Below are 22,219 nucleotides of genomic sequence, written 5' to 3' on the forward strand. Positions count from 1 at the left end.
ATTTGGCCACGAAATGTGCCAAACAAAGTGAAAGAGTGGCGGAAGCTGTGGAGATATCTACGCGGATGTTGAAATGGCTGCATCAGACGCTTCCCTTGACCCAGTCGAAGTCGACTCCTGGGTCAAGTGGCGAGGCACAGAAGATCATCCACAGCAGTCCCTCGATCAAGCCATTCCAGCAGTTGACCACCCCGACTATTCCCGAGAAAGTTCCAAATCCACCGAGGACGAAAATGCTAATGAGGAAACCAGGACTCGATCAAGCTGCAGAAGGAAAGGAAGAGCTGGAGCAACCAGCGAAGAAGAAAGTGAAAACAAACCGCCCCAGTGTTCCACCACCGTCTGGCTCTCGCGGGAGCCAGCCCCAGAAATGAGCAATTTCCCCAGACCAAGTAAATTTTAGTTTTTGTGTTTCTTTTTCTGTGTTTTATTTCCATGCGTTGCTGTGTTTTATGCTATCTTCTCCCACTTAGCCCAATGCTTGGTCTAAGTGTGAGAAGTTCTATGTTTTCTGTTGGTTTATTCTTCTCCCACTTAGCCCGTTGCTCGGTCTAAGTGTGAGAAGTGAAATTGTTGTTTAATTCTGCATTGAATTCTCTGTTTTCCCCCCTTCACGACGATGGCTTGAGGACAAGCTTGAGTGAAGTGGGAGGGGGAGAGGAATCAATGCAGTGTTATTATGCTTTGAGGAGTCGTAGGTCTAGGGGTGTGTCGCATGAACTAGTGGATATAATACGGCAGATTCCCTTAGGGAGAGCAATTGAAAATAGGAGGTATTCCAACTTAGAAGCCTGATTCTTTAGTAAGCCGAACCAATCTGAATGAAGCGAGAACGATAGTAAATGCCTTTACTTGCTCAGTTGTGAAGCCCTACTCTAGAGGTGAGTTATAAGCCTGTGATAACACTTAGAGCTAACACATGTCAAAAGTCTGCCACTGAATGCTGAAGGAAAAGAGAAGAAAAAAAAAAATATAAATAAAAAAGGGGGAAAGGAGAAAATATATAATCATAAAATCTGGAGGTATAAGCTGGACGAAGTCCAGAGGAGGAAATAAAAAGAGAGAAAAAAATCAAGGAGGTATAAGCTGGACGAAGTCCAGGAAATCAAGGAGGTATAAGCTGGACGAAGTCCAGGAAATCAAGGAGGTATAAGCTGGACGAAGTCCAGAAAGAAAAAAAAAAAAAAGAAAAAGGGGGATAGTGACGGAGGATAGAAGGAGGAATTCTCATAACCCGAGGTTTCAGTGGTTTGGCAATAACTTAAGAGAGAATCGGTCCTAACATCCCTGGTAAGGAATGAGCGATCGAGTGAATCTAACAATTGGGGAAGTAACAGGCTATCTTGACGAGCTGACAGGTTGGCTAGGTAGAGGGGAGAAAAGGGCCTATTTGGAGGAGTGCAGCCTGTTGGATTGATCTTAATCTTGTGGGGACGGTTGTCTAAAAGTTGAAACCAGTTCATGCATATGTGTTTATGTGTTTTCATCTTATGTGATTATGTATTCTTTGTTTTAGTGTCTAAGTGTAGTAGTTTTGTCTAGAGTCTGTAGAGTCGGTCAAGGGGATAACCATGCTTGAAATTCGCCTTATTCTTCTTTTCTTCTTGTCTTTATACTTGAGGACAAGTATGGTTTAAGTGTGAGCAGTTTGATAAGGCTAATTTCATGCATTGGTTATGTAGTGAAAAACATCACATTTCTGCTGGATCTAACAAGTTTTGTTAAGCCAGGTGTGTGTGTAGCGCTAGATCCAGGAGATGCTGGAGGAGGATATCTAGCGAGGAGCAGGAACGGAATCACGAGGAAAAGCTAGAGGAAGGAAGCCAAAAGCTGAGGGCAATCAAGTCAATCAATACCTCGCTGGGCCCCACCTCGAAGCTTATAAATAAAGGAGTGCGCAACAAGAATGGCAGATCGGTTACACTCCACACACAGTCACGCTCTTAGCACACACACTAGGGAAATGGGAAATTTGGGGTGGTTTTCGTTTTCGTGAATTACGTATCAGTGCACCACCGTCCCTTGAGGGCGAAGAAACAATTGTTCTCTTAATTTCTGTTTACTACTCTGTTCCGTCTCGAACTTCACGTTTGGAAGTCGAGCTTGTTGTTTTGTTGCTGAATCAGTTTATCCGTTCTGTTTACGTTTGATTTGCCTTGATGAAGTTGGATTTCGTGTTGATTATTATGACGCTTGCTATTTTGGTTTGTTTATTTGAGATGTTCTCTTGAATTTGTTGCTGAATATTTTAGGAGATTCGAGAATCGTGGTATTGAAGTTGTGTTCGGTTGGATTTTTGTTCGGATGCTTGGATCCGGAGTGGATTTAGCATCCGAAGTGTGGATCTGAACAGGGGAGGTGAAATTTGTGCATGAGATTATGGGGATTTTGTTCTGCTTGGTTTGCTTCGTCTAGTAGTGTGATTTCCGTCGTTGTTTCGTTTACCGTTAAAATTATGTTTCCAATCTACATCTGAGTTTGTTTTTCTCGATCTCTGCATTTATTTGTGTTCGTTGAAGAAGATGAAGTCATTTTCAGTTGATGCTTTAGTTAGTTAGGCTGCAGATTCGATTCTGTCCGTACTTACCTTTTTCAGAGTTTGGTCCCCACTTGTTTTAATCTCCTTGGTCTAGAGATGTTCGTAGAAGTCCCAGATCTAGTAGTTGATTTGATTTAGTTCTTATACATAATTCATTTTTTGCCTAGATCTAGCAGTTAGCATAGCATACTTTATTTCCAAATTCACTTAGTTAAATTCCTCAACCCAAAATATGCGTGGCAGCAGCCAACCCAAAAAATAGTTTCCAATTCTCTACGCATGTATTTTACGAGTCCATCTCTGTGGGATCGATCCCTACTTCCCTGTGCTAGTTTAGTATCTGTGGTTGAGGGTTTTGAAGGTTTGCTTGCGTACCAACGACCAGACTTCCAGTCTTGTGAGTCTCTAGACCTTGTGATCTAGTTGATTTACTGGATCTAGGAAGTGTGTAATTAGAAATTGATAGGATACAGCAAGCAAGAAAATCAACTCTTCACTTCCTCTCTCTCAAATCTCGTTGTTCCCCGAGGATGGGATGCTTGGAATTTCATCGGCCATGAGTAACCATATAATTCATCCTATAGTTTTCTTCTTCTTTTTTGTTGTGTAGCTATTGTCGGTGTTGTGTTGATCAGACAGGGGCGAACGCAGAAAAATTAGGCTATGCTTTTTAAATATAATTTGAAAAAATATTTTTGTGCGATTTAGCTCGGACTTATAATAAAATTTAAATAAATTTAAAATTTCGATAGATAAAAAATTAAAGAAATATGTTAAGTGGGCATAATGTGATCAGGAGCAGGATAACTTTTGTAGAAGAAGAATGCGAGGGAGCAGGATCGAACAAGTCGAAGCGTGTGGCGTGGGAAAAACCTTAACGAGCTAGGCGGGAGCTTAAGTTATTTACAAGTATCTCTTACATCGACAATGGGGGGTGGATTCGAAGGCTGCCTATACACATTGATGTCTAATCTCATTCACCTCTGTTTATGTAAGGAGACTCAATTTGTGAATGTTGAGGCCTTAGTATAATGTATGTTTTCACACATCTTTTCATGGGTTGAATTGATGTATATATGTGTACATGTATTTTACATGAAATGCAATACTATATAAAGTATATGAGAAGCTTTATGGTTTATGCTAGGCCAATCCCTAGGGAAAGATATGATAAGGCTTAGTGTTTAGGGAGAAGATGATTATTATTTCAAAAACAACCAAATGAAGAAAAAACCTATAAATGAGCTTATAAAACGCTCGACTCACTTACAACGACAACTTTAAAGAAAGAAACTCAAAGACGCCCCAATCGACTTGGTGGACGGATAGCTCTTCTCTTTGATAATTCGTGAACGTGTAACAAAAATAATCAAATCAGTATTGGATTGATAAAGAGAGTAAGGACATTTGACTTGGCCATTTGAGGATCTGTATACCCGTCTCCGTTGCTGTTGTTGTAACTGGCATCGCACATTCGAGCATAGTTGAGAAATTGAAGGGCTATTTCTGTTGACACGAACGTTGTCTCGACCCATTCCTTGTTCACATCCATCCATGCTTCCTCAACTAATTTACCAAACTTTGATAGTGTTTCTTGCTTCGTTAAGCCATGTTGTTTCATGTAGCAGTCGATTGCAGTGAACACTTGCCCTCCCTTGCTCTCGCGCTTCAAATTGATTAAATGCACCAAGATTAATTGAATGCTAACAACTAAATATATATGGAGTAGATTTAATTAATCTTAAGTAACTTACATGATGAGAGCCTATGTCGTCCCAATATCTACCGATCATACCCGTTGATATCGCTATTTTGGGCTCACTCTTCATCCAATCAATAGTTTGTTGGGTGAGAGATTTCAAACCAGGAATAATAGCAGCAAACATGATATAAATGCAGCTGGTTATCTCAGAGTTTTTAACATAGTCTTCAAATGGAGGCAGTTTTCTTTCCATAACCCACTTTAGCTCTTGATTGTAAGCGCTTCCAAGTTGTTGCACCTGGATCAAATTCATTCAACATAATACAAATGCTATAATTTTTCAGAATCAGTTACTAACATTTGAAAAATTATATAATTATTTGGACATATATAAATATATAGCAAGTACTACTAACCGTTCCTATGAAATAAGGAGTTGCAAAGGCCTTCCCGAGTTTGAGTGCGTCGCGTTCATAATCTTCACATGTACTCGTGATAAAACGATAAACAGTTCTCATGTATTCAGGGAGTTGATCAGCTTCATCCATATTCCACCTACAATCCAATATTCCAATTTAATTAATTAAGATAATATATATATATACTATGTACACACATGAAGACTTACTTGTGTAATATTTCAGTAAAAAGTTGAGCTTCGTTGATTGTAGCATAATTATCATATGTATCATCCATAACTCCAATGATTTGAATGCCTTTAGCAAGTCCAATTCGAACATAAGAGTAGTGAGGTTCATAATGGTATCCCACACACCACATATACGCCTCCACCAATCGATCTCTTGCATATGGTAATTTCGATTTCAAATCAAATTCATTCCACCACCTTTTTCAAAAAAATAAATAAATAAAGATTTTAATTAATAAATTAATCACTATACAATTAGTATACTAATATTTACCTTGAGAGTTGGGAGAGTTCTTTCCTGTATAGCTTCTGCAAAAAGTTGAAGTTAAGTTTAGCTAGTTTGAGAAGAAGTTCATTTCTTGAGGGATCTTTTTCATATATAGAGATGAAAATCCGTGCGTAGACGATGGGGATATCTCTATGGAGCGGGCGCTCCAAAGCCCGCTTCACTCTATCTTTAAGGTGAGACTCTAATTCTGCTACGCGATTACTCAAGTAACGCCTTGTAAAATCGGCAGCCTCTTGTAGTATGTTCTCGTCGTTAAATCGAACATGAGCTGCTTCATACAAGCTTAACATTCCCTCAACGTCGCCTTCTTCGAACATACCATTCTTGTCAACAAACTTGTTGAAAACATCTGTTAAATGAATTCAATTCATTTAGTTAAATTCAATAATCTAATACTAATATATAATGAGATTAATTCATTGCATGTATATATATATATATATATATATATTATACCGCAAGAAATGTGGTGGCGGTGTTGCCTTAGCAAGCGGAATCCAAGTGTTGTAGTGAATAAATCGGAATGGTGAAGAAGGTTATCGTCGTCATGTTTGATTTGTTTGAGTTTGTGTTCGATTTCGTTCTCGAAAAGATAGGCCAATCCCAACCGCTCAACCATGTCGATTAATATCAATTGGTTGAGAGGAGTTGTTTTTGCCATTAGCATGTCTCTTGCTTCTTCCTTCAATGCTTCAATTGCTTCTAATTCGTACTTTTCTCGTTCCTTCATATTATTTGTTGAACACAAATTAATTCTACATACCTATAAGGGTTAGTGATAAAATGCAAACTTATATATTATACAAACTCAAAATTCCTTAACACAGCTTCAACACAGTTTCAATACCAAATTAACACAGTGTAAAATTTCAATATTTTAATGTCAACACAGTATCAGCACAATATCAACACAACATCACCGTTGAAATTCTGTTGACATTTTCTTGTTGATGTTTTTTGTGATCTGTTGACATTTTCCGATGGTCCAGATCATAGTTTTGAGTTTGTACAATATTTAGGGTTTTCATTTGATCACGTCTCTGCCTATAAATATGTAGAAACTAATCAAGTAATAAAGATATATAATATACCTGGTTTTCAAAAGAAGAGTAATTAGAGAAAATGTCACCCCAAATGCTTGGCTCATGACTGGTCACAGGTGGCCTTACATCCCCCACACAGCTTGAAGCCTCAGCCATAATGCTATATGTTGCCATTCTAATGTAGTACTAACAAATTATATAATCTCTCTCTGTGTTATGAATTGTAGTCTGTTTGCTCACCAATTTATACTCTCAAATCATGAGTGTTGGTCAACCAAAAGGGTCTATATTACTGTAATGCTCTTTTATCGCATACTATATTTAGTTAAATACGACTAGTTGAATTTCTATCCGTGTCACGCTGTACATTTTTCATACCTGACTGATTTTACACTATTTTCACGTGGGAGATACGGAATAAATTAATGTGGAAAGTAGTAGTATATTTTATTCCATATATATAATTCAAAACAAGTCTAGTATTCCATATATATAATTCAAAATATATGAACTCTCACAGCTTGGAGAGTTTTGGAGAGTTGTATACAGGATTTTAACCCGATTTGATTTATTTGTAAAAGCATAAGCAAAATTGTAAAAATTATATTCAATCCGGTTGGTAGGATTTATTTCAGAAATAATAATAATAAATGTTTAATTTCTTCCGTTCTTAGAAAAAAATAATTAGTAATCAATTGAAAAAACGAATGATTTTAAATACAGAAACTAATAAGATGAGAGGAATAATAATTTTAATTTATTTTCCCATCGTGGCAGCTATTTTGGCATAAAACACTCGCCATACCCCAATATGGCCACCCACTACAGGAAGGCCATTTTCTAAATCAGTTGATTTTCACACATTTTTCATCTGGTAGATACACTAATTCACATGAGAATTATTTACCCCAAATATTGCCACACTTTAACCCGGCATAGGTTTTAAGAAATGTAATGGAATGAATGTAAGTTGAAAAAGTTGGTGGGATGTAGGTCCTACTTTTAACGTATTAGTTTTATAATAAAATGTGAGTAGGAATGAATTAGTGGAATATGGGGTCAACTACAAAAAATGGTAAGTGGAGTGTGTCAAACTTTCAGGAACGGACCGAAACAGTAAACTGTGTCAAACTTTCAGAGACGGAAGTAGTAATATTTTATTTCATAATTCAATTAAAATAATAGCTGTCAATAGTTATATTGTGGATTGCCATCATAAAAAAAAGAAAATATAAATGATTTTTATTTTTATTTTTATTTTTTAAGACTTTAATTTTGTAAACTAGTAGTAGTAAAATTTAAGATTTTGATTAAATTTTAAATTATTGGTAAATTATTAAAAATATAATAATTACAATAGTTTGGTCGTTTTTGCGTCTGAATAATGATAGGAATAATGATGGAGAACAAAATTATACACGTCATAATCTCTATTTCATATTAATGGGGTAGGTATATATGTATTTAATTATTAATCAGGTGCACTGTTCAATTTTTCCCAACATGGCATATGTGAACTTGGTTAGCATTTTATTAATCCTCAATATATTTCGAAAGTATATGTGTAAATTTTGTGAATGGGTGTATGGATATGTTAATTGGTTCAAGATTTGATATTTTATGACTGGATCTTTGAAACATCTCTTTACAAATAACTTAAATTTTAGACATGCAAAAGACAATCAATGTTTGTCAAAAGATAAAACAATGGCTCAGATAAATTTGTCAAACAAAATCTAGCGCATCTTTTTTTATTATTATTTATTTATTGTCATGGATGAAGCATTTGCATATTGTGACCATACTATCATCCTCGTATAATCACGTTTATTTGACTTTAATAAATGAAATAAGAATAATAAATTGAACTTACACTGTTAAACATACTAATGATGTGACTGGATGGAGCATATACACGTTTGTGAGTTTGTAACCATATATAAAGACAAAGTTTGAGATATTATTAGAATCAATTTGAATCCCACATGTCAAATACTGCCAAAACAATGTTTAGTATTCACAAAACGAAGAAAATTTAATCACAGTAATTTTTTTGTTGACCTACTATCCAGAAAAAATTAACTCATATGAGTTGTTTAAATTTCAGCTTCGGCTTTTGTACAAATTGGTGGACAATTTTCTTCGATTTCATAGCATTATAATTCATATCACAATGGCAACATATAGCATTAAGCCATTAATTATGGCTGAGACTTCAAGCTGTGTGAAGGAATTAAGGCCACCTGTGACTACTCATGTGCCAAGTATTTGGAGAGATACTTTGTCTAGTTACTCCTCTTTTTCTTTAGATGTCTGATGATGTGGAATACTCCATTCATCCAAAAATATTTTTTGACGCATTTAATAATTTATGAAATTCGATTACATACTTTTTCCGGGGATTAAGACAAAATTGGTAATTAAGAGAGGAGGGGAATAGTAGTTAAAGTAGTGTTAGTGGACAGTGGAACCCGCATTATTAGTCATGGTAGTATAACTTTACAAAAATCGAATGCACGTATTTTTGTGCGACGGACAAAAATGCAAAGTGTATACTTCCTCATAGCAACTCTTTCCATTTTAGTCTGTTCCTTAAAAATAACAACTTTCAAACTTTCTATTTTAGGAAATCTTTACATCCTTTTACATCAATTTATTTATCACTTATACCACTAATAAAGTGGATCCCATAATCCACTAATTTTAATTCCATTACTTTTTCTCTTCATCTCTCTTACTTTATCAATTTTTCTCTTCATCTCTCTTACTTTACCAAATCGTACATTAAAACTCGTGTTGTTTCAAATGTTTTCATTTTTAAAAAACAAAGGGAGTATATTTTTATGGGTGAGATAGGAGAATATTTCATTCATCTACAAAAATATTGTTGGCACGGTTTTCATTTGAATAGTTGTTAGCGACGGTATCCCGTTACATGTGTAATGTACATATAATTACAATTGTGTGGTACTAGGGAAATTGAGAAATGTATGTATCAGTGCACATGTGCTTAACTTTTTTTCCTTTTTTTACAGATCATTGTAAGGGCATCCGCAATGGTGCGGACGATGCATTATCCGCCACTGCAGCAACGCGGACGATGGGTTAACCATCGTCCGCGCCCGATAGATCGTCCGCGGACGATGCGCGGAGGATACCCATCGTCCGTCACATCGTCCGCCACTGTGGACGACGCGGACGATGGGCACGCGTTTCGAATTTTTTTTTGAATTTTTTCAAATTTTTTTTCTTATTTAAACTCTACTATTCACTACCATTTCACACACTCCAATTTCACATCTCTTCAATTTCTCTTCAATTATTCTCTCTCATCGACTCAAAAATGAATCCCGACGACTACGATTTGAGTACAACGGATGGCTGCAGACGGGCCTTGACTCGAGCCTTGTTCGATGCCGTTATTGAAGCCAAGGCGGAATGCTTGGCACAAATACAGCAGGAGCAGGCGGCGGCGGAGGCGCGGGTCCCTCACCCGATACGTCGGCGGACGTTTGTCCCCCGCGAGCACGACGTAGCGCACGAACGCCTGTTCGCAGATTATTTTGCCGAGAATCCAAGGTGGGGCCCGAATGTTTTTCACCGCCGTTTTAGAATGAGACGAGATCTTTTTCTCCGCATTGTGCACATGTTGGAGGCCCGTGATGAGTACTTCCAGTATCGGGTAGACGGGATCGGCAGACCCGGACTTACGCCGTTGAAGAAGTGCACGGTTGCGATCCGCCAGTTGGCCTACGGCACAACAGCGGATATGTTCGACGAGTACCTTCACGTCGGGGATACAACTGGCCGCGAATGTCTGAAGAATTTTAGTAAGTTAGTTATGGAGGCTTTTGGCGACACATATTTGCGACGCCCGACTGCTGACGATTGCCAGAGCCTGATGCGGATGCACGAGACGGTTCACGGCTTCCCTGGGATGCTAGGGAGCATCGACTGTATGCGTGCTCCAATCGCAGTGGGCAATCGTGAAAGGTATGGCGCGTTTCTGGTACAAGGAAGTCATCGCCGACGTCATGTATGCGTGTATCATCATGCATAACATGATAGTCGAACAAGAACATGGCCATGTCACCAATTGGGTGGATGATGAAGCCGGATCTAGCTCCAGCACGGCGACCTCGCCGGTCACTCGAGGATTACCGACTGGCTTCGGTGCGGTTCTAGAGCGACAGGCCTCAATGCGCAACCAACAAGACCATACTCAGCTCATGACCGACATGATTGAAGAAGTTTGGACCCGCAACCGCCGCCGTTGAGAAATTGTAGTTTTTTTTTTCGTATTGTAATGTTTGAATTTTAATGAAATGAAGTTTTAGTTTTCCAAATTTTGAAGTATTTAAATATTCAAATAATAGAAAAATGCTTAGGGCGTCGCTTAGGGTGGGCTATAGTCTGCCCCACTGCAGATGGAATAGGAGGAGGATAAAATGCTGACGTGGCGGTGCATAGGGCGTCGCTTAGGGCGTCCCATTGTGGATGCCCTAATGTTTCATTAAAGAACATTTGTATCAGTGCATATGAGCTCAACTTTTTTTCCTTTTTTATAGATCATTGTATAATGTTTCATTAAAGAACTTTCTTTTTTTTTTTGTACAGATAATCATAATTATAATGTTTACAAATATTTAAGAACCCGGAAATGATAAGTTAGTACTCTGTCCTAAAATGAAAAAACGGGACTCCTATTTGCGGACGGGAGAGTACCTTATAAGTATCACTTTCATTTTATGCACGTTTACCATTGTTTATTTTGTTTTATGAATATAGTGCACATAAGATTGTTGATTTAGAATTGAATTAGAATTCGATTTCTACAAATTCATACAATTCAAATTCCAATTTTGTGTACCAAATAGAGACTAAGGCTATTAGAGCATCTCCAACAAGGAAGGGTAAATAAAAGAAGTATATTATCTAATACCTCCAGAAAAAGTGAAATATATCATTCCAAAAAGAAACAGGTAAATGAATTTTTAAACATAAAATAATAGTACAAAATGCATTAAAAAACATAAAATGTGATACCTTCTCAAATACCTTCTCATTTGGAGAATGGTTTTTCATGAAAAGAAGGCAAATATGGTAATTATAAAATTTTATTTCTCCATTGATGGAGAGATAAAGATACCTCTTCAAAATGAGAAAAGGTATAATACCTTCCTCAAATACCTCTTCCATTGGAGAATGATTTTTCATGAAAAAAATGTAAATATGGTAGTTATATAACTTTACCTCTCCCCTTTTAGATGCTCTTAGTAAGAGCATCTCCAAGGGGAGAAGATATATATAGAAAAGGTATATCCTCTATATGCTTCCTCAAAAAGTGAAATATATCCGTCTAAAAGAAACATACTCCAAAGCAAAAGGGTATATAGAAAGGTAAATGATTTTTTAAACATAAAATAATAGTACAAAATGCTTTAAAAAACATAAAGTGTGATACTTTCTCAAATACCTTCTCTCTAGGAGAAGAGTTTTTCATGAAAAGAAGAAAAATATGGTAGTTATAAGATTTTACCTCTCCATCCAATATGGTAGTTATAAGATTTTACCTCTCCATGGATGGAGAGGTAAAAACACCTCTTCAAAATGAGAAAATGTATAATACCTTCTCAAATACCTCTCCCCTTGAAGAATGATTTTTCATCAAAAAAAAAGGTAAATATGGTAGTTATATTAATTTATCTCCCCATTTACCTTTCACGTCGGAGGAGAAAGGTGCATTTAATTAGAGGTAATTAATACATAGAGCATCCGGATTTCAGGTTGGATTTTTGCTTGATACCATCCGATTCGAAAATATAAAAATATTATGAAATATGAATCGGATACGTACGTACTGTCTGAAAATCCAAATTTAAAAATTCAAAATCAGAAGAATGAAATCTGATCCAAAAAATATGACATTGAATTTTAAAAATATAAAAACGAAAATGTAATGCCAAAAATCTGAAAATTTGCAAATCCAATACCAAAATCAGAAGAATGAAATCTGATCCAAAAAATACGAAATTGAATTAAAAAAATATAAAAACGAAAAATGCAATGCCAAAAATCTGAAAATTTGCAAATCCAATACCAAAATCTGAAAATCTAATGTCATATATAAACGTTTTATATTTGTTAGGATTATAATAATAATATATTTTTATTATATCCTCCTATTAATTATAATTTGGATTTCGGAATTTCAAATATCAAATCGAAGATATTATCGATATATAACGAAAATCCAAAAAATCCAAAATTTACTGCTTGTTTCAAATCAGATTTTTAGATATATTGTCCCCCTACTCAAAATATAATTCTATAAATTGATGGCCAAAACTTCACAACCCATTCATACTTTTTATACTCAAGTCTTCTGATTAGCGAACAACCAAGACAACATGGATGAGACCACCGGCGGCTTGCTCAGGCAGGTTAGGGATCTTGCCTACAGAGCCGAAGATACCATTAGTCTCTATTCCGCCATTAAAGATCCATCCAGAATGTCCTCCAACTTCTTTAAAGATGGATACTCTGTCCACCAGATTGGCTCTGAGATCAAAAAAATCAAAAGCCAGGTGGAAAGTGTAAGTAACGTAATCGAAAGTCTTGGGATAAAAAGCTTTATTCAAGGGCAAAGCTCCGCTCCACAGCCGACCTACTCCTATGACAGTCAAGATGTTGTGGGGAGAGAAGAAGAGGTGGAGAAACTTGTATCCCTTTTAGTTGGTGATGGAGCAAAACCAGTTATTTCGCTGTGGGGGATGGGTGGCATAGGCAAAACTACTATTGCTAGAAAAGTGTACAGTCACACAACCACCAAAGGCTTCTTCAACTCCTTTGCATGGGTCAGCATTTCTAGAAAGTTGGACAAAAAATCAGTTTTGGAGGATGTCCTCAAGCAACTCAGCCCACATGAAAATACCTCAAATTTGAGCCTCACAGAGTTGACACACAAATTGTTGCAAGTCCAGGAGACTACAAAGTGCATGCTTGTCATGGATGATATTTGGAGCGTTGAAGATTGGGGTGAACTTCAGCCTGCATTCGGTGAAAAGACCAAGATTTTATTGGCCACACGAAATCACGAAGTTGCAAAGATTGGATCCGCAACCAAGGTTGGCCTCCTTAGCGACGACGAGGGTTGGGAATTACTCAAGAGGAAAGCATCTAAACACAACAATTTTCCAGGTAAATTAATAGACCACCTCTTTCATTCATATTGTAGTATATATATATGTTAGAGAAAATTAAAGAGGCGAGGGAGGTGGACATGGAATAGGAAGAAGTCTAAAAATATGAGTAGTAATTTTGATATATAAACTGAAATGAAACAAACGATAATCCTACATCTTTTACCGTCCTTATACTAAACTCAAGATAATAAATATCACCTTCAATTCTCTAGGGAATTATACACAAGACTATCAAGAGACTATGGAAATAAATGCTACCATAATGATCATAATACTTTTATTTTTAAGTAACTTCACTCCACACTGCTTCCACTATTTTGTAATCTCTCTTTGTAATAACAGATTTCCAAACTGAAGAAAGTAGGCTTGTGAAAATGGGAAACGAAATGGTAGCCAAGTGTGGGAATTTGCCATTGGCCATTTCTTTGCTTGGTGATATATTGAGTGAAGAGGAATCCATTAAAGGGTGGGATTTGGTTTATAACAACATGAGAAAAGCTCATCCAGATATAAAAGGTAAAATTCACCGAGTGTTGCGCTTAAGTTATTTGGACCTGCCTTACTACTTGAAGCCATGCTTTCTATACATGGGTATGTACAATGAAGGGGAACTCATAACAGGATTCGACCTGTGTTTGATGTGGATTACACTAGACATGGTCTCGCATGTAAGTCACTCTAAAGAAGTAGATTTGATGGACATAGCACAAGATTACTTGAGTGAGTTGGTGTCTAGATCACTGGTGGAAATTGTACATGACGATCGTCATCGGGGACAGACGATCAGATTGTGTAAACTCCATAAAGTTGTGCGAGAGATGTGCTTGTCAGTAGCAGTAGAAGAAGATTTTGGCATGCAAGTTCTGGATTATAAGGGTGAAGCATTTAGCCATTTCTGGCATGATAGTTTATCAAGCACCAAAACGCGGCATTTGGTGGTGAATTTCAAAAGAGAAGTACAAAGGGAAAACAAGAAGATCATAAAGTGTGACAAAGATAACACAAAAACTATAAGATCTCTACTCTTGTTCAATGTCATCGCTGGAAGACCGATGATTGAATTTCCCAAATGTGGTTTGAAGAAATTCAAAGTACTTAAATCTCTACATATATCCGGAGTTAAGTTCAAGGATGGAAAACTGCCCAAGTCGATAAGTAAGCTAACTGTGCTTCAAAGTTTACGATTGCGTCATTGCAATTTTGACAAACTGCCATCGTCCGTAAGCAATTTGCTATACTTGCATACCCTTGATTTGTGGAAGTGTTCAAACGTACAGATACCAAATAATGTTTTGAGTAGAATGCCACGACTAAGGCACTTGGTCCTTCCTACATACTTACCTTCATACTTTGATGAGAAAGAGAATAGTATACTGATATTGGAGGGTCTTGAGAAGCTAGAGACATTGGTTGGATTCAACAGTTTGGTGCACCGACTTAATTCTCCAACTAAAATGACGAAACTCCGACACTTCGAAGGTGTATTCCACGACAACCAAAGCCTGTCGGAGATCATTCACTCCTCCTGTACAAGCTGGAAGAATTTAAAATGTGGCGGTCTTCAAATAAAAAATGGTTGCAGTTTTTCATCGAAACAGGAGCATGTGATGATTTTCAACAAGTTGTTCAATCTTCATAACTTGCATATGTCGGTTGCAATTGGAAATGTGTTCAAGGAGTTGGAGTTGGAAAGCCAAGTACGCATCTCAAATTTGCAAAGCTTAATCTTGTCCGAGAGTGAAATTGAGGAGGATCCAATGGAGATACTAGGAAAACTTCCCATTTTGCTAGATTTGTCGATGATTGGCGGATGCTTTCAGGGGGGAGAAATAACTTGTTCCGAGTCTGCTTTTCGTAGTCTCCAGAGGCTTGAAATAAGAGACTTACCACGCTTAAGACAATGGAATGTGGAGAAAGGAACCATGCCAGTCGTTTATAAGATGGTTATCGATAAGTGCCCCTGCTTGAAGATGGTTCCAGATGGATTTGAATTCCTCGATGCTTTAACCGATCTGCAAGTTTGTGGAATACCTGCATTAGGAGAACGAGTGAGTAAAGAAGGTGAGGATTTCCACAAAGTGCGGCATGTTCCTTCCATTGTGGTCAGGTATGCTTCCCAATTCAAACTTATTAGCATGCCATGAATTCGAAAGAATGTACCCTAATCATTCTTTAATTTTGCAGAGATTGAACTCGGTGAAGCAACATGGCTTGTTATAATTCGGTACTGTCTTTATATAATATTTGGAGTTACAATTAATTTGTCGAGGAACCTTTCTTTGGGTTGAATTGATATATGAAATTTGGGTAGTTCCATAAAATATCAAGGCTTTTTTGTGTATAGTGGTGATTGAACTGTATATTTATAAACTAGAAAAATGCACGTGCCCATCTTTAAAATAAGAAAAATGCACGTGCCAAACATAAACTAGAAAAATGCACGTGCACAAATTTTACAACCTTATAGCCAAGTCTAAGATCAAAACAATGGGCTTCGATCAATTTATTTAACTCACTCAGATACTAAGGCCCAAACTCGATTTTTTGGAGGCATTAAATGGGATGTAATCAATTGCTAACTAATTACCAATCTCAAATTGAGACCAATTTTCAACCGTTAGATTAGAAGATCTTGTGGTTAATATGATGCCAAGTGTAATATATTTTAAATTTAAATAATTATTAATTAAATTAAAAGGGTATTAATGTCAAATCCTATATGTAGTAATTATAACTAACTACTTTCTCTCTCTTCAAAATCATCTCAAACCTTTAAATTTACGTAACTCTCTCAATTTAAATTATTTTTTCGCAAAAAATATATCAAATTAAAGATAATTTAATAAGGATAACAACGAGATCTCAATTGCATATGTTCCGACGATGTTCGGGTGATGAAATTTGATAAATTATATTTCAATTTTCGCACATGTTGATAAGCAGCTATTTTCAACCAATGCAACAAAAAATCTCAATATATTGTAGGCAAAATCTCAATATTATGCATGTCCAATCTCAATAAAAGTTTGTTGATATTTTCTTGTCCTTGTGTTGATATTCTAATGTCATATTGTTGATATTTGTAATACACAATGTTGATATAAAAAAACACTCACGAAAATTATCATATGATAACATAATGACGATATTACCCTTTTGTTCATATTTTGTCTACTATTTATTGAGATTTTGTGAGCTTTAATCTCATCCACTCATTTTAAAATTCAAGGGTGGAGATTTAGTCTTAATTTTGGATTAGGGTGCTAAAAGCATTAGAATAGGACTCGACATTAAATATCCAGATGTAGAAATAATTTCACATAGCCACGTATGTAACTACATTTAATTCAATATGCAAAACAAAATTTCAATAAAAATAAAAGTTTCTTTGGAAATATTGGTAGAATCGATTTTGAAATTAAAAAGAAAGCGTTCCCGAATTTTCTCTAGGAGAAGAAAATTTATTTGATTAGAAATGTAAGTTTGAAATTTCTAGTGAAGTCATTATTCTTTTAAATAAAATATATTGTTTTAATGAATAAAATTATACTCGCTACTCAGCACAATCTAATTTATTGTGCTGGTCGTCATTCCATAAATTAAACAGCTCAAATTAAACTTAAGCCTATAGCCTAATGAAACATCCAATTAAAGGTCCACTGAAAAATACTCGAGTCCGTAACTCATAAGTCTGGCCCAATAGATTGACTCTTATTGGGCTCAATTACTACGATGATTCACTCTAAATTCTAAATTCAGAGCGGAACGGATCCCCTACTCTATCATTCCTACTTCACTCATACTCTACACCCACAACAAATCTACCATCAAATTATTAAAATTGCCCATGGTTATAATATTATTTTATTAATAAATCCAGCATCACTTATTAAAATCGCTCATAATTATAATATTATTTTATTTTGCTGTGAGTAGGTAGAGTAAGAGTGGGGTAGGAATTATGGAATAGAAGATCCTTTCCGCATAGAGTTATATTGCTGAATTCAAAAGAAAAGGTTCTTTGGGCTTAAAGAATCTAGGATTTGGGCTGAGGATAGGGTAGGATCTTATTACACTAATTTGGCCCAGGACTTTTTTATTTTATTTATATACCAAGCCCATAGACTGTATTTCGAAAGATTGGATTTTCATTATTTATTCAATTTATCGTATCCAATACGGAATTGAATTAAATAAATAATTATCAAGAAAATAAATTATTAAATTCCATTGTGATTTGCACAGTCACAATTTAAATTCGTACAACAAATTGTTTAGTATTTTGGGGTTATTCCAATCACTTAAACAACATATATATTTAAATTCCACTTCGCACGAACACATAACAACACTAGATTACTTGATACACCTCCTCACAAAATAAACGAAATTAATTAAGTCAACCACATAGTCAAATCTCTTAATTGGATTAGGTCACAAAAATAACAAATAATAGTAATCATGCAAACATTTCACTCATGACATTTATTTTACCGACTTCACGACATTAAAGAAAAACATTAAATGCAAAAATTGAAAATAAAATACCAAAATTTCGAAACAAACTCACATAAAACCACAAATAATCTTAATTTCCAAAGGAAACGGGTTGAAGTTACCAATCCAAAATATGAATAAATTTCTAATATATCAAACTAAGGGTGACAATAAATTCCAACAATTATCAGATAGAGTAACTCAATTTGCATAAAAATGATTTCAAACTGATCATTCATATTGAGTTTGGAAATGAACTACTATTTTGTAACCAGTATCTAAAATACAATAATTATTGCATAATTATCAGCGGCATAAACATATCGCCTTTAAACTAACTACAGACAAGAAAAATATTCGATGATATAAGAGTTTACTTCATAACTAACTAGCAAATGACACATAACTAGCAAAGGATGAGCCTCATGTCGCTTCACTTCATATAGAATTCAATCTCTGCAAAAAACAAAGAATAATTAGGACGAAGAATAAGAAACGAAACCATATATTGTTGTTGTTCGTATATATGATCGATGTAGATTCATTCATATTATTAAGATTAAGAATGAGCAAGCAAGAACTACCTGACCACAATCGAACGAACATGTCGAACTTTGTGGAAATCCTCACCTCCTTCTTCACTAATTCGTTCTCCTAATTCAGGCATTCCGCAAAGGTGCAGATCTGTCAAAGCATCAAGGAATCTGAATCCATCCGGAACCATCTCCAAGCGAGGGCAGTGATGGATACCCATCTTAGAAACGAGGGGCATGGCTCCTTTCTCCACTTTCCATTCCCTTAGGTTCGGTAAGTCGTTTATTCCAAGATTCTCGAGACGAGGAAACGAAGACGCATAACATGTTATTTCTTCCCCCAAAAAGCACCTATCAATTATCAACAAATCTAGTAAAAGGGGAAGTTTTCCCAGTGTCTCCATTGGATCCTCCATAATTTCACTCTCCGACAAGATTAAGCACATCAAATTTGAGGTATACACTTGGTTTTCCAACTCCTTGAACAGCTTTTCTATGGGAACATATATATGCAAATTGTGAAAGATTGAACAATTTCTTGAAAATCATCAAATCTTCCTCTGATGAAATATGGCAACCTTGCTTGATTTTAAGTCCACCACATCTACAATCCTTCCAGCTTGTACAAAAGGCATGAATGATATCTGACAAGCTTTGGTTGTCGTGGACTGTGCCTTCAAAATGTCGGAGGTTTGTCATTTGGGCCGGGGATTCGAGTTGGTGCACCCAACTGTTGAACCCAATTAGTGTCTCCAGCTGCTCAAGACCCTCCAAACTCAGTCTATTACTTTCTATATTCTCAGCATAGCATGCCTCATAGTATGCAGGAAAGAACAAGTGTTTCAATTTTAACATTTTATTTAAAACATTATGCGGTATTAGTATATACCCACTATTTAGAACGTTTCCAGTACTATTCCATAAATCGAGAGTATGCAAGTACAACAAATTGCTTACGGATGATGGTAGTTCATCAAACATGCAATCACGCAAGCTTAAAATCCGAAGCATAATTAGATCACTTATCTCCTTTGGTAATTTTCCTCCCTCAAAAATCAATCCACAAATAGATAGAGTTTTAAGCATCTTGAATTTCTTCAAATCAACAACGTTATGCGGAAATTCGTTGAATAGTACTCCAGCCATATCATTGATGAAAATTAGAGATTGCATAAATTTGGTTGTATCTTCGTCACAAGTGATTGTGAGCACTTTGTTTTCTTCTTTTATTATACTTTTCAAATTCACAATCAAATGACGCGTTTTGGCACGTGTCAAGCTGTTATGCCAGAAACTACTAAATGTTCCACCCTCATAGACCAAATTTCGCAAACCAAAGTCTTCTTTTTCTTTTGCTACTGACAAACATAGTTGTCTCATGACCTTGTGAAGTTTACACGATCTAGTCCTTTGTCCTCGAATGGGATCATCACGGATAATTTCCACAACAGACCTAGAGGCCAACTCACTCAAGTAGTCTTGTGCTATGTCCATCAAGTTGTCTTTGTCCGAGTGATTCTCATGCAAAATCATGCCTTGTGCGATCCACATCAAGCAAATATCAATTGAATCTATGTCTTCGTCCTCCTTATACTGTCCCATGTAAAGAAAACATGGTTTCAAGTAATATGGTAGGTCCTGATAACTTAAGTACAACACCTCATGTATCTCGTCATTTACATTTTCAACACCTCTATATAGGTATGTACTAATGTTTTGATTTACTAATTCCCACTCTTTCTTCGTTTTCTTTTTACTCAATATCCTGCCAAGCAAAGAAATAACTAGCGGCAAATTCCCACACTTTCCTACCATTTCTTTCCCAATTTTCTCAAGTAAAGTTTCTTCAAATCGAAAATCTGTAATAAAAAAGAAAATATACTCTTACGTAATTATCGATCAATATTTCTAGTTTACTGCAACATTAAAGAAAAACATACTCCTTCCGTTTCCTAAAAATAGAAACTCTTTCCTTTTTAGTGTGTTTCCTTAAAATAGAAACTTTCCAAGGAAATGAACCTCATAACACTAATGTCATTACTTTTTCTTTTCCTCTCTCTTGCTCTATCCATTTTTTTCTTTTTCCTTCTCTTATTTTACCGAATTTACATTAAAACGTTTTCCGTTTTCAAAGTTTCAGTTTTTAGAAAACGGAGAGAGTATATAAAAAAAGGTGGTTCACTTACCTTGAATATTTCTATGTGGCAATGCTTCTCTCTTAAGTAGTTCCCAACCGTCGTTGTCATTGAGGAGGCCAGTCTTTATCGCAAATCCAATGTTTGCAATGTTTTGTTTCCGTGTAGTCAATAAGATCTTGGTTTTTGTACCCTCAAAATTGAGAGCATGATTAAGACCATCCCAATGTTCAGTTTTCCAAATATCATCAATCACAACCATGCACTTTTTAGCCCGCTGGATGTCACGCAGTTGCCCCAATAACTCCGTGTCACTTAAATTCGAGCTATTCTTATGTGGACTCTTTTTAAGCTGCTTCAACACATCCTCCAAAATCGACCTGATCTGGCATTCTTGAGAAACGCAAACCCATGCGAAGGATTCAAAGAAATTCTTCGTCCTATGGTGATTGTATACTTTTCTGACAATGGCAGTCTTCCCGACACCACCCATCCCCCATAGTGAAATAACTCGGTGTGCTTCACCAGCGACTACAAGAGACAAAAGATGCTTGAGTTCTCGATCCTTCCCCACAAAAACATCGCTCGTCTCAGAGGGAAAGGTCCTCCGCCTCCATTTCTCATTGTAGTCGTTTTCTATTGCGTAATCTTGCATGCTTTTTTAAAATTTTTAATCAAAAGAGAATAATAATAATAAGGATGAATTGGTGTTTGTGTGAAGTTATGGCCATCAATTTATAGAATTGTAATTTGACTAGGGGTGAACTATATATCAGAAAATTGATCTGAAGCAAACCGATGTTTTTTTATTTTTTGGATTTTTGCTTAAGATCAGATTTTTTAAATATAGCTGATTTTCAGAGCCGATCGGATTTGATATTTGAAATTTTGAAGTAATCCCGAATCCAATTTGTAATTAATATATAATAAAAATATATTATGATTATTCCTAACAAATTAAAACCTTTATATCATGACTAAATTACCCTAATGCTATATTAAGTAAATTTAAACCATTAAATTATGATTGTTTTACATAATATAAAATTCTTAATACACATTAATACACTTCTTTGGATATATACATACGACAAGATTGGAATATTAAAAAAATATTTAGTTATCTAATATTACTAATTTTAAGTTGTGTATAAAATAAATGCGTTATCAATTTTTGAAAGCAAAACGTTTTCTTTCATTAAAAAGTTTTCTGTCAAAAAATTTAATATTAAATTAAATTTTATTTATCAATACCAAATTTATAACATAATTTTCAATAAACAAATATGAATAGTTTTAATACTCCATATAGTTTCTTTTTATAATTTTCTTATTAATCATAATCTATAATATATTATTACAACTTTTCTTCCTATTAAATTCAAATAAACTTAATAATTCTATCTTTTTGGCATTTTCAAACTTTTTATATTCCTTTTAATTCAACGATGATAAAACTTGTAAATTTTTTACAATTCTTTATATTTTAGTTATTATTATAAGAAATTGAAATTATGAATGTGCAAAAACACATTATGCATTGGAGTTATAGTCTGATTTATATAGGGTTTTGTGATTTATTCTAAACTGGTTGTAGTTTTTCTTTTAAATTTGAATTTAAGATATT

General features: G+C 35.4%; 3 protein-coding genes across 3 annotated transcripts; 1 reads left to right on the forward strand and 2 right to left on the reverse strand.

Annotated features, from left to right (window-relative positions):
• Positions 1 to 3,756: 3,756 nt before the first annotated feature.
• On the reverse strand, positions 3,757 to 6,396 carry LOC125218279 (cis-muuroladiene synthase-like). Its single transcript, XM_089063265.1, has 7 exons — positions 6,271 to 6,396; positions 5,636 to 5,903; positions 5,165 to 5,528; positions 4,870 to 5,088; positions 4,658 to 4,796; positions 4,294 to 4,539; positions 3,757 to 4,205 (listed from the first exon to the last, which is right to left on the reverse strand). The coding sequence occupies exons 1-7, from the start codon at positions 6,394 to 6,396 to the stop codon at positions 3,909 to 3,911; spliced, it is 1,659 nt and encodes a 552-aa protein (XP_088919391.1). The 3' UTR covers positions 3,757 to 3,908.
• A 6,236-nt stretch (positions 6,397 to 12,632) lies between these two features.
• Positions 12,633 to 15,618, forward strand: LOC125221471 (putative disease resistance protein At1g59780). Its single transcript, XM_089063271.1, has 3 exons — positions 12,633 to 13,426; positions 13,780 to 15,534; positions 15,612 to 15,618. Exons 1-3 carry the CDS (start codon positions 12,633 to 12,635, stop codon positions 15,616 to 15,618), a joined length of 2,556 nt encoding a protein of 851 aa, XP_088919397.1.
• A 2,755-nt stretch (positions 15,619 to 18,373) lies between these two features.
• LOC125221470 (uncharacterized) lies at positions 18,374 to 21,247 on the reverse strand. The gene is made up of 4 exons (XM_089063274.1): positions 20,644 to 21,247; positions 19,792 to 19,992; positions 18,509 to 18,950; positions 18,374 to 18,380 (listed from the first exon to the last, which is right to left on the reverse strand). Exons 1-4 carry the CDS (start codon positions 21,245 to 21,247, stop codon positions 18,374 to 18,376), a joined length of 1,254 nt encoding a protein of 417 aa, XP_088919400.1.
• Between the last annotated feature and the right edge of the window lie 972 nt (positions 21,248 to 22,219).

The sequence above is a fragment of the Salvia hispanica genome, chromosome 1 (assembly GCF_029641045.1).
Source record: "Salvia hispanica isolate PSC_SH4W2 chromosome 1, Shi_PSC_v1, whole genome shotgun sequence".
Classification (NCBI taxonomy): domain Eukaryota; kingdom Viridiplantae; phylum Streptophyta; class Magnoliopsida; order Lamiales; family Lamiaceae; genus Salvia; species Salvia hispanica.

Coding starts and splice junctions, on each gene's coding strand:
- LOC125218279 (XM_089063265.1), bottom strand. CDS start 6,396: ATGGCAACATATAGCATTATGGCTGAGGCTTCAAGCTGTGTGGGGGAT. Junction 5,529..5,635: donor CCGCCACCACATTTCTTGCG/GTATAATATATA, acceptor TTCATTTAACAG/ATGTTTTCAACAAGTTTGTT. Junction 5,089..5,164: donor GAACTCTCCCAACTCTCAAG/GTAAATATTAGT, acceptor TTTTTGAAAAAG/GTGGTGGAATGAATTTGATT.
- LOC125221471 (XM_089063271.1), top strand. CDS start 12,633: ATGGATGAGACCACCGGCGGCTTGCTCAGGCAGGTTAGGGATCTTGCC. Junction 13,427..13,779: donor CACAACAATTTTCCAGGTAA/ATTAATAGACCA, acceptor AGATTTCCAAAC/TGAAGAAAGTAGGCTTGTGA.
- LOC125221470 (XM_089063274.1), bottom strand. CDS start 21,247: ATGCAAGATTACGCAATAGAAAACGACTACAATGAGAAATGGAGGCGG. Junction 19,993..20,643: donor GCCACATAGAAATATTCAAG/GTAAGTGAACCA, acceptor GGATCGCACAAG/GCATGATTTTGCATGAGAAT. Junction 18,951..19,791: donor AAAAGAAAAAGAAGACTTTG/GTTTGCGAAATT, acceptor ATGTTCCCATAG/AAAAGCTGTTCAAGGAGTTG.